Below are 13,265 nucleotides of genomic sequence, written 5' to 3'. Positions count from 1 at the left end.
TTGGGTGAAAAAGGGGGAGGAAAAAAATATGTGTATTAAATAATAAATAAAGAAAAGGAGGGATGAGTCGAAATTGTTTTTGTGGTACTTATTAACTTTAAGCATCACAGAATTAGTACATGGCACAATGTAGAACTGTTCAGAGGTCACAAAGGCAGCAGATGCACTGTTCACAGTGGAAAATTATTCCCCATGCAATGTGGTTGTGTAAGTGCAATGTAATAATGAGTTGAAGCCTGTTACTATAGACCCATATGAGAGAACTAAAGCAAGTACAGTCATTAAATTGCTCAAGAACTTGTAAAGTTGAATGAATTGTAATAACTTTTTCTTATGGTTCATTCTCATGAACAAACTGGGTGATATCTGTTATGCAAATAGAGAAATAAACTTTGCTCCTCCCTGAATTCCTCTCCTGAGTACCCCAAACTGTACCTAAACTAGAAGAGCTGCATTCCTGTAGACATCATGAATAGTCCCTTGAACACAGACGATTACTTACAACGAGCCACGACTTGAGCGTCATTTAATGAGACATTTAAGCAAAATGCAAATATTCTTTCACTGGAACACGATCACCGTGGAGCTGACAAAGAGGACACCTGTCGATCTTCTCAAAGCGAAGTTTACTCAAATGTTCAATGAAAACTGAAATTCATTGTGCCGTTTTCTCAGTTTACATTTAACTTTTACTCATAATCCATTTACACATTTTTGACCCTCGATTCGGGATATTATTATTCATCATGTGGAAATTAATGGCCTGCGTTCTCATGGCTTCTACAGTACAGGCGCGTAATCTACGGAAGAGACAGAATGTATGTTCAGTGTGCGACTTGTCCCGTTGCCTGTCCGCTCTAGAGTCTTGTTATTTCGGCGTGGTGAAGGACAGCTGTAACTGCTGCACGTTGTGTGCGGCGGGAGAGGGGGAGTTTTGCGGGAAGCGTGAACATGGAGTTTGCGGTCAGGGGATGACCTGTGAATATCCACCGGAAAGGCGCGCGTCCGAGGGCGGCACATGCGTCTGCGACTCAAATGAACCAGTATGCGGCAGCGATGGAAGAACATATCCCAGTATCTGTCGACTGAGAGCTGAAAACAGGCGGGCTGAGCTGAGCGGCATACCTGCTGTCATTTTCATCCAGAGAGGCCCCTGCGAGACCGGTGAGCCAAAAAAAATAAATAAATAAATAAATAAATTCTGCACAGCACCTGGCCAACTTGACACAAGTTAATTACAGTCTGGACGGTGTAATTGACATTTTTGTTCTCCCAAGAAGTTACTTGCAGATGACGCAAAAATTGAAATTGTAAGGAAAGGCGGCAATTCTTATTTTGCAAATTAGGTGTGTCCTGTGATTAAAAAGGTTCAATTGCTGCAGAAAACTTTAATAAATACCTTAAGCTTATTATTATTATTAGTGTACAACGGTGCAAAAGGTTCTGAACTCTTGATTTTATTTTCTCCCAAAACACGAAATAGCATTAAAATCTACCACAGCACTTTTCTAAACACCTGTTTGTCATATGAACTGCACATTTTTCCTCTTTCATGAGATCATTGTGTGTGGTGTCTAAAGGTTCATGCAATTTGATCTAATATTTTATATATTTTTTTAAATGTTATAATTGTGGGGGTTTTTGTGTGTGTGGGGGGGGGGGGGGGTTGCAGCGTGAAGCATTTACATGTTTCCATTATATTTATGGTATAAATAATGGGGGGGGGGGGGGGGTGTTGTACCTGCATGTTTTGATTATTACTGTGTGTAACTAATGAATATCCTGGAAATTACCACATTTATTTTGAAACAAAATACTTGTTTGTCATTTTCAGTTTTGTTCAAGGTGATTATATTTAAATATATATATAATAACTGTCCCTGAAAAGATAACATTTGGGGTAAAAATGTTATCCCTCTTAAGTGGGGAGAATAGATTTGTTATGAAAAATTTTCAAAGTGGGCTCACATTGACTGATTCAATCATAATGAAGATTAATTTGTTTATAGAATACCTTAGATGTTATAAAATGCCAAATGTGTTTGAAATTAACAGGAAATCGTGCACCCTTTTCTTAAGTGGTTATTTTGAATAAGCATTATCTTAATTTGTTACACAAAAAAGCATCTTGTTGTGATCAAAAGTACTCATGTAAGTTGACAAATTGTGCCCTATAACTATTGCCCCACTAAATAGATAGATAGATAGATAGATAGATTATACTGTATATACATACATACATATACATAACAGTTGTTATTATCAATACTGAATATGAGTAGATGTAAAGTCAAGTTTAAGGCACATATCACAATTTGAGTAAGTTTTAATTTACAGCTTCATGCATAATTCAAGCAAAAACCTTCATACAAAAATAAGAAGAGACATTTATGTGATAATGGATTTATAGCTCCAGTCACAAAAACCTTTGTAGTGATGCAGCATTTCAAATCTCTTTCAATGTCAATGGAACTTTGATAGGAATTTATTTCAACACATATCAGTGCTGGTGTTAAGCAAAATTACATATTGCAGGAGCATTGTTTAGTCATTGACAAGTATTTTTTTTGACATTTGTTGTAACAAGCAATGAAGCAACTTTTGATGTTTTAGTGGAATATTATTGCCTCAATAAGCAAACATAACTAGCAAACACTGTTGTATTATGTTGTATCATATTTAGATTATAATAGGCATTTATAAAATTCCCAGTTTTATCATACCATGATACCTATGTTGTGTCCACATCATATCCAATTGTAGCACTAATGAAAGTCATTGCTGTCATTTGGAGATCAGATAAGCAAATCATATTTTTTGTGTATGTCACTCATTCTCACAGCCAAATTGTTCTTTTAGATTGGGTGGTTCTACTGAGATACCATTTTTTATTTTTTATTTTTTTTTTTTTATTGCTTTCAATAACTGAGGGTGCTGGCTGGGTGTTGATTAATGTCAATGTAAGAGTTCTACACAATCTCACAATCACATTGACACTACAATCATTGCAGTTTATATGAGAATAGTGAGAGAAAATGACTTAATAGAGTCTTAATTCACCTATCAGAGCCTGTAATTATCATTAATAAATCAATAATTGTTTTAGGCTTTAAAGTGATAAGTTATTTTTTGGATTTTCATAGACATAAGGACAAGAGTCAAATCAGTGCTCAATGAAGAATTATAGGACTTGACATATTAGTAGTTGTATCACTTTTATTAAATATAATTTAGATTTTATTTATCATATCCCATGTGACTATTTAAACAGAATTTATTTTTGATCTAACTGAAATGTTTGCACAACAATGACAAATAAATATATATTTTTTTTCTCCTTTGGGCTGTTCTTGTTTCTGCAGTTTTTTTTTTTTTTTTTTAGTTAAAAGTGTTCTTTAAATATCAGCTAAATAATTATTGATGCAACTACTCTTGATTGAAAAATGATATAGTGATTCATTACGTATACTGTATATTGATATAGAAGTATATTTATAGGCTTATAATACCTAATTCACTGACATACTTTCTGAAAACACAGTGTTTTGAAACTAACTTTCAGAGAAGGTTTCACCAGAACTCCCTGCTTTTATACATACAAATGTTCTCTGGCTTGAGGCCAAGAGATTCAAATGTACTTTGTCTTGACAGCTGTGCCTTGGGATATATGATCCATAGCTGAAAATCATGTGGCATGTTCTGTCAACTATACCTTGCCAAATTCAAGGGTCCCCAAAGGGCTGAAAAACACAATGTCACAAGCAATTCAGCTCTGAATGTGGACTCTGTATGCTGAAATAGTCAAGGGAGTGCCAATTTCATCTAGCAGTAAAATGACACATTAAACAAACATTACACAAACATTCCATAACATGTTCTATCTAAACACTACAAATTTGCATTTACAAAGTATGTTCTGTCAGGTTTCTTTGACAGAAAACAAGAAAAAGGATGGATTGACCAATTACTCATCATAATCTACACGGTGGGTTTTTAAGGTGCTGCCATAGTGGATTAGAGTCAAGATTTCTCAGTTTCCACAATAGAAAAGCCATTCAATATTTTCTTGTATTCACTTGTTGTGGTTCACCCAAGGCAAACTACACAGTGTCTGGACAGTGTCTGGACTTTCTCTCAGAGGAACACGGCTGATGTCAGCTGCCAGAGACAAGGAGATACGCATCCAGTATCAATTTATGCAAAGTTCTCCCCCAGCACATTCAGATATTTGTAATACATTGCCCATTCTATTTTCTCACAAATTTAGTGTTAGCGAGACATTGTTTAAAAAAGAAAGAAGGTAAAACTGTTACAGCTCACTGAACTCATGTCACCAAGCATGTTTGGTGTTAAGAATTTTTTCATCCCACCTAATGTAGTTATGTTTGATTGTACTTCTGAATTCTGTTTGCTTTAAAAGGTTCTCGAAATCCAAACAGCATGCGCTACAAATTTAACTTCATAGCAGATGTGGTGGATAAAATCGCCCCTGCAGTGGTCCATCTAGAACTGTTCAGAAGGTAAGAACAGATGGTGGTGGCTGTTTAGATGCTGAGCAGAGTAATATGCTGGTGAAAATACTAGGTATTTTTAGCTAGCTCAGGAAGAATTCTTCAGATGTGTTTAAACTGAAAAAAAAGTTTCTGTTTGGTTGTTTAGAATGATGTAAAAAAAAAAAAAAAAAAACTGTTTAAACTGCTGTCGGGATCAGATTCCTGCTTCAAATGTGTGTGATGGGACAACTGCTATTGCAAAAACACATTGGTATAGAATTATGTGAGGAAAACATTAGCATAGTGTCATCTCCATCAGTATTTATTTTTCTATCTCAAACCTCTCTGTAAATAATAAGAAATTAATGTTATTATAAACTCATTTTACATCAAGGGACATTATTTCCAAAAAAATTTCTTCCTAGACTACCATATTCCAACCAAGAAGTCCCTGTTTCCAGTGGTTCAGGGTTCATCGTGTCAGAGGATGGGTGGATTGTTACTAATGCACATGTACTGTCCAATAAGCAACGTACCAAAGTAGAGCTCAACAATGGTGTGCTCCATGATGCCACAGTCAAAGATGTGGATCAAAAATTAGACATCGCTCTCATTAAGATTGACTCAGAGGTAAGTAGACCAAGATGTCCATTATCTGGTCAGGTGGCACTGGAATAATTTACATTTTTGCCATTGTTGCAATAATCAGAAGAGATAATAATCAAAGCATCTAAAGCATGTGGATTTAGAATATGAGCTATCATTAAATGACTTGAAGGGTTAGTTCACCAAAAATGTAAATTCTGTTGTCATTTACTCACCCTCATGTTGTTCCGTATAATCTACTTCCTTAAAACAGAAGAGGAGAAACTTTGAAGAATGTTGACGCTGCTCTTTTTTCATAAATTGAAAGTGAATTGCGACTGAGGCTAACATTCTGCCTAACATCACCTTTTGTGTTCAACAGAATAAAGAAATTCACATGGGTTTGGAACAACATGAGGGTGAATAAGTGATGACAGATTTTTCCATTTTGGTTAAAATATCCCTTTAATAAATGATAATGAGTTATGTAAGGGATCAGCCACTTATTATTGCAAAATAAACCCTGACAAGTTTATCGGGACCCCAACACAAAGCAGAGTGGTCTTGTATCAACCTGAAGGGGTTTATTTTGCGATAACAACTGGCTGCCTGTACATTATCCAGCTTATTACATGGCTACTAACCAAATAAATAAAAAATGGGCATAAAATATTGATTTGCTTTAAAATTAAGTAATTATGTGAGAAAAAAGAAATCGCTGAACAGCTATACTAGTCAAAACTTTTGAAACACTTGACTGAAATGTTTCTCGTGATCTAAAAAATCTTTTGATCTGAAGGCGTATGCTTAAATGTTTGAAATTAGTTTTGTAGACAAAAATATAATTGTGCCAACATATTAATTTATTTCATTATAAAACTAAAATGTAATAAAAAAATTAAAAACGTTTTTGAAATTGATGACGGGCCAAATAATGAAGAAAAGCAGCCAATAAGTGCCCAACATAGATGGGAACTCCTTCAATACTGTTTAAAAAGCATCCCAGAGTGATACCTCAAGAAGTTGGTTGAGAAAATGTCAAGAGTACATGTCTGCAAATTCTAGGCAAAGGGTGACTACTTTGAAGATACTAAAATATAACACAGTTTTGATTTATTTTGGATTTTATTTAGTCACAACATAATTCCCATAGTTCCATTCATGTTATTCTATAGTTTTGATGACTTTACTATTATTATAAAGAATAAGTGTTTCAAAACTTTTCACCGGTAGTGTAACTTCCACCTCCAGTTTGCATCAGATATCTGTTCGTGTTTATTTTGTAAATAAATACAGTCTGACTGCTCATTGTCCAGCTTATTACAAAACTACTTGCCAAATAAATAAATAAATGGACATGAAACATTGATTTGAGTTTGGATCTATATTATTAGCTTACTTGTAGAGATCGCAAAGTGATCCGAGAAGTAGGAAAGATGACTTGCAATACCTGGATGTCCGGTCTGATATGTCGTAAGGCCCAGGTATACTTTGTTTTTCTGCTTTCCAGATCGGATCGGATTTGCCTTACAAAGTATACTCTTCTGGTCGTGAGCGAATACGAACTTGTTTGTTGCATGCGCACTACAGTAGCTTTGTGATACTCTTTTAGTACAGTCAACGGCAGGTGCACGCGCCAGCGATGCGCACAGATGAGGACTGTCTGAGTGTCGAGAAAATGAGTGCTGATAGAGAAATTTGCATCATGCATACTGTGTGTGGAGTGATCAGCAATACGTACAACCGAAGTATACTTATGCCTTTAATCCCCAGATGTACGGTTGTTACTCAGAAGTATCAGACTGCTAGATGGTGCCATTGACCAATCAGAATTGAGTATTCCATAGACCCGAGTAATTACAAGAATTCACAAATGACAAATACTGACATTTTAGACTAGCCTCCAGAGTGTGAGGTCTTCAATGGAGACTATACCCTTTTTTCTTGAGAAAGATGTTGTCTTTTTATTTACAGCTCAGGTCTACTGGACTGTCATCTGACTAGCATCACAGCTACAGAAAGTAAAAAAATCTCAGAAGGGCGGAACAGCAGATGTTTCTGCAGTCAGCAAGGGCATGTGCCACCAAAAATTCGATTCTGATACATGACATGGTTAATTTGCATCCTGCTCTAGAAACACTGGTAATCACGCCTGGTGCATTAACCTAAAGCCATAAAAATGCACCTAAAGAGCATAGGCAGGCAGGGACAGGCTCAGGCCCAGACTGGCTGCTGGCTTCAAATATTTCAAAGAAACTTATTGGACTTTTCTGAGGGCAGAAGTTACTAAAGTTGTTTTTCTGGAACAAAGACTAAGCTTCATTTTCTGTGGGATAACTATCCCCCTGGCTGATCATGCAATCTATAGGAGTTGATCTAAAACATTTTTTAATTTAAATTGGCAAGCTGGCAAAATATGTACAGGGAAAAATCAGTAGGTACAGTATCTACAGTGGCCACATTAATTATTTAGAAACACCTAATTCACACCTAAAAATGTCTGAATGTCACTGCATTCTAGAAAATGCAAGCAACTGACCATTTCTCAGAACTAACTTCAAAAACTACATAAACTTCAATTACTTTAAACCAATTTCAATAAGCCTTTTTCTCTAGGTTTTTAATGGATGTATGAAGTCAGTTGCCCTCAAGCTTACACAGGTTTGACAACCAGAAAGTGTCCAAAAACTTTCTGGCTTAATTTAGAATAATATATCTATTATTTTAAGATTTGAAACCAAACAAACATATTTTGTGAAATGCATTTCTTTAAAAAAAAATGCAACTGGTTTATATAATTTTTTATATAATGCAAAGACATTGATCAATAACATTGATATTGAAGTTTTCGAATACTTTGAGGCCACTGTATCTCTCACTCTCTTATATACAGACTCCGCTGCCCGTGCTTTTGCTCGGCCGTTCATCAGACCTGAGGCCAGGGGAGTTTGTTGTGGCCGTGGGAAGCCCATTTTCCCTTCAAAACACAGTAACAACTGGTATCATCAGCACTACCCACCGTGGAGGTCATGAGCTTGGCCTACAGAACTCTGATATGGATTACATCCAAACGGATGCAATTATTAACGTAAGCATTCTACTTACAAAAGCACAGACACTATTGTCCATATAGGCAGTTTAGCTGTACAACTATGTGTCCCGGCAAATTTATTTTTTATTTACCATTTCAAGGCGAGCATGGATTGCTAATGAATGCTAATAGAATTTAAATGTTTTCTTCCACAGTATGGCAACTCAGGAGGACCTCTTGTGAACTTGGTAAGAACCATTTATTCTTCTGTCTCTTATTCTGCATTAAATATACAGTATTTTAAGCATAATGCTCAATATTACAGATCTTGTGTTGTGTATCTCTTGTCTCTATAAAAACTCATGTTTTTATTTGTTCAACATTTAGTGTTGGTATTTAGGATTCCTCACCATGCAGCTTCAACTGTTTTTATGTCTACTTCCATCTGGAAATGTAGTATACCCCGGACAAATTACCTGCAGTGGTTTATATAATTCTATTGATCTTTATAAAGGAAAAACAACATGTGTCGTTGAAAGAGCCTCAGGCACAACCGGGCATCTGGCTTTGCAATAAAAATATTTCCATTTATATTGCACAAAGGGGGCTTGAAAAAATATGCAAAAAGCACTGCACACTATAAAATTGGAACTTACCAGTGAAAAAGAATAGCATGGTATATGGCATAAGACACTAACATAAAACAAAAATCTGTATTTCAAGCTTCTCTTGTCAGTTTAAAGGGAAAAGTTACAATTGTGTCATCATTTACTCACCCTCTTGTTGTTCCAAACCTCTATGGCTTTCTCTCCACTAAAAGAGATGTTAGGCAGAATGTTAACCTCAGTCACCATTCAGTTTCATTGCATTTTTTCCCACCATACAATGAAAGTTAAGGGTGATTGAAGCTAATATTCTGCCAAACATCTCTTTTTGTATTTCATAAAATAAAGTCATACAGGTTTGGAACAAGAGGATTAGTAAATGGCAACAAACTTTCATTTCTGGGTGAACTATCACTTTAAATCGCTCTTTACTAATTAAACATAAACTTAAATATACAAGCTGTAAGTGCATGCAAAAACCATTTGTTTCACTTGTTTAAACAGTGTCCTAATACTGTGCAAAATTCCCTCTTACTGTCCAATTAAATCAGTAAACTCACTGACCACTGTCCCCTGTGTGTCTCAAGGTAGCTGTTCATTCATTACAGTGCATTTCAATATTGTGCTCCCTGTTTGCGGTTTCAAGGATGGTGATGTCATCGGCATAAACACTTTGAAGGTTACACCAGGAATATCATTTGCCATTCCCTCAGACCGCATACGCCAGTTTCTTGCAGACTCCTATGACAGACAAAGGAAAGGTTTGTAATCCTTTTCTTTATGTAAGAGTTTTTGGTACAGTACAGTACCATTACAGTCGTTTATCTTGACTGAACAAATAAAAGGGATAGTTCACCTAAAAATGAAAATTCTCTCATTATTTACTCACCCTCATGCCATCCCAGATGTGTATGACTTTCTTTCTTCTGCTGAACACAGACAAAGATTTTTAGAAGAATATTTAAGCTCTGTAGGTCCTAACAATGCAAGTGAATGGTGATCAGACCTTTGTAGCTCCAAAATATCACATAAAGGAAACCATATGTAATCCATATGACTCCAGTGTTAAATCCATATCTTCAGAAGTGATATGATATGTGTGGGGGAGAAACAAATTGAAATTTAAGTCCTTTATTTACTCTAAAGCACCACTTTCACTTTCAGATGTGAACGTGAAACTAAACAGGCACCACATGTGGCTTTAAAATGTAAAAGTGAAAGTGGAGATTTAGAGTAAATAAAGGACTTACATTTCGATCTGTTTCTCCCCCACACATATCATATCACTTCTGAAGATATGGATTTAACACTGGAGTCATATGGATTACATATTGTTTCCTTTGTGATATTTTGGAGCTACAAAGTTCTGATCACCATTCACTTGCATTAAGAATTTACAGAGCTGACATATTCTTCTAAAAATCATAATTTGTGTTCAGCTGAAGAAAGAAAGAAATACACATCTAGGATGGCATGAGGGTGAGTAAATGATGAGAGAATTCTCATTTTTCGTACAAGAAAATTGTGTCATTCTGTCAGTTTTTACTCAAACTCATGTTCCAAACCCATGTGACTTACTTTAGGCAGAATGTAAGCCCTAGTCACTATTCTCTTTCACTGCACTTTTTCCATACAATGAAGGTGAATAGTGACTGAGCATAACATTCTAACTTTTCCATTTGTGTTTCACCAAAGAAAGAAGGTAATACAAGTTTGGCAATACATGAGTGCGAGTAAATGATGACAGAATTTACATGTTTGGGGTGAACTATCCCTTTAACAATATTCTTAAACTTTGATTTCAGGAAGAACACTGACTAAAAAGAGATATATGGGAGTGCGAATGCTTCAACTTTCAGCTGCGTAAGATGTATTTTATTTCAACATGCTTTGAAGAAGATATCAAGTTATCTTCCGTTTTTACATTGCTGTTATCAAGTCCTATACTGTATATAAGTATCCATGCACATAGCCTCCTTTGATGTGGAACTGGAGCTCATGGAACTGAAAACTACTTCTGTCATTTTTAAGAAACTGTGATTTATTATAAAGAGTTAATACACTATTGAACTTACCATGTTCATTTCTTCCATTAGTTTGATTAGGGAGCTCAGGGAGAAAGAAAGCAACTTCCCAGATGTGAGCTCAGGGGTGTACGTTTATGAGGTTATTCCAGGGACAGCTGCCTACAGGTAAAGGAATATGCCGACACCTCCTCATCTTCTGCTCAGCCCCAACCGCACCTCTCTCTTCACTCATCTAGGCCCAGAGGCCACTCACGTATACCTCATAACCCTCACTCATATCAGGATTTATGTCCTCATGGTATACCACAGGGGCTTTTTACATATTTGCCCAATTAATATTTTTTCCCCATAGCACTCCTGCTCTATGAAATGATTTTTTTTATTATTATTATTTCATGATAGGCACAAGCTTTTGACAGTGAAGTAAGCAAGACCCTTAAAATCTGCTATTAACTCAGCTGTCAGCATCTTTAAAAATCTGTTATTTTCAATCTGCCACTTTTACCAGTATATGTACATCTAGTCACACACATATGCTATTTGTATTTATTAAAAAGGTTCAGTCAAGCAAAATCCAAACTCACAACCTCTGTATTTAAGCCAAGAAATATTCAGCAGAGCCACATTAGCTCACGTTCTAAAGATGGAAATTCTAGCATTGCCCCTTTTGTGCACTTGGACAAACTGCAAATCAAGAAAGAAATACAATCTGGACTTTATAGAACTTTAAAAGCTTAGACAAAACGTTTCAACAAGTATTAAAATATTTTTAATGCATAGCACTCTATCAGCTCTTAAGAACATACACTAACACCCATGCTCCTCTAACTATATCCCTTATATACTCAACAGGACGCTGTAGAAGATCTGCTCTGTTACATGCAGATCGAAAGTCTGATCAATTTGCTGCTGGAATACATACTCAAATACAAATTGTACTCAAAAAGAAGTATCAAAAATGTGACACCATTGCTGTTTTTTTGCAGTGCTGGCCTGATCAAGCACGATGTGATTATAAGCATTAATGGACAACCAGTGCATTCTACAGATGATGTGAGTCAGGCTGTGCAGTCGGGCGAAAATCTCTCTTTGTTGGTGCGGCGTGTAAATGAAGAAATCATACTTATGGTGGTTCCTGACGAAGTGGACTGATAAGCTTTAGTCACTGTCTGCATACCTCTAAACAATGCAGTATCCATAAGCATGCATTAATTGAAAAGGGCATTCTCTTATTAAAATCGAAGCATTGTGTCATTGCCCACTGATTGTATTGTGTTTTGATACAAATAAACAGGTGAAAAGCATATTTTTTTGTTTCCATAATTTTTCTTTTATGTGTAAGATGTATTGATTTTCTGTATATATTCTCCTGATAGTGTATCATGTCACATTTTGCCATTTCAAAGTTTGAAGTGGCTACTGTATATGATTCTATAATACTGTAATATGAAACTTTTAAAAACCATTCTTGTAAATTTCAGGGAAATTAATAACAGCTTGTAATCTTACAATGCTTTTTGAATGAAAGGGGCTTTACTGCATGAAAATATTTAGAATTCAAATACAAGTTGATATTCTGCCATGATCAAGGTTCCCATGGAAATATCAGGGAATTTTAAAAGTTTTTCTCAGGCCTGGAAAAGTCATGGAAATTAGTAAATGTATATATTTTTCTCTGCTCTAAAATATTTCATCAGTTAGATATTGCTCTTGTGTAGAGTAAAACATGCTCCCAAGCCATAGGGGTGTCCATTTTGTCAGTGTATCATACTTTTGAGTTAGTTCTTTTCAATGAATTAAGACTAAACGGTTCAGAAATCTGTCTAAATGATTTGCTAACAAATCGACCTGAATCAAAAATGATTTTTAAAAATCTGTCATGGAAATTCATTGGTCACAGAGGATGGGAACCTTGCATGCTGCAATCGATCACGTGTACCTAGCTACCTTCTGCTTTCAACTGTTTTACAAATAAAAAATAATTTTCTCTGCCAACCAAAATTCAAGCAAGTCTTTATGATTTTAACAAAGCCTAAAATTGCTTATTAAATGAGCAATTAACTGGGTTGTGTTGCAACACACTCTAAAGGGTCCCATTTTTTCAGTACACACAGTATTTACCATGAAGGCCACGTGACAAAAGTAACCCACAAAATATGAAAGAATAATTATTACTTTCTGTGTTTTAAAGAGTACGTGATAAAAGCCATGGTAATTCTGCCAAGGGATGCATGTTTAATTGAGTGTATTATGGTCTGTTTTTTATTTGCCATCACAAGTGATTTCATAACATTGGTTCATTGACAGCTCTTTATAGGTACTCATTCTTAACAAGATCTGCAACATCTATGCAGCTGTTTTTTTTTTTTTTTTTTTTTTTTTTTTTGCACAGTCTGCATTCCAGCCCTTGAAACAAAATGCGGTTATTTAAAGGTGCACTCAGTAATTTTTCCCTCATTAAAAAGTTTAACTCCTAAAGACATAAATTGTAATTTTGCAATATATGTAGGAAATCATGACCACT

The 13,265-nt window shown here is 35.5% G+C and overlaps 1 protein-coding gene across 1 annotated transcript; it reads left to right on the top strand.

The window, feature by feature from the left end:
* The first annotated feature begins 474 nt into the window (after nt 1-474).
* Nucleotides 475-12,047, top strand: htra4 (HtrA serine peptidase 4). Its single transcript, XM_051677664.1, has 9 exons — nt 475-1,164; nt 4,421-4,520; nt 4,919-5,123; nt 7,972-8,166; nt 8,325-8,357; nt 9,361-9,475; nt 10,520-10,577; nt 10,811-10,906; nt 11,728-12,047. Exons 1-9 carry the CDS (start codon nt 747-749, stop codon nt 11,891-11,893), a joined length of 1,386 nt encoding a protein of 461 aa, XP_051533624.1. The 5' UTR covers nt 475-746; the 3' UTR covers nt 11,894-12,047.
* Nucleotides 12,048-13,265: the final 1,218 nt, after the last annotated feature.

This window comes from Myxocyprinus asiaticus, chromosome 3, assembly GCF_019703515.2.
Source record: "Myxocyprinus asiaticus isolate MX2 ecotype Aquarium Trade chromosome 3, UBuf_Myxa_2, whole genome shotgun sequence".
Lineage (NCBI taxonomy): Eukaryota > Metazoa > Chordata > Actinopteri > Cypriniformes > Catostomidae > Myxocyprinus > Myxocyprinus asiaticus.
This window is presented reverse-complemented; position numbering and strand designations above follow the sequence as displayed.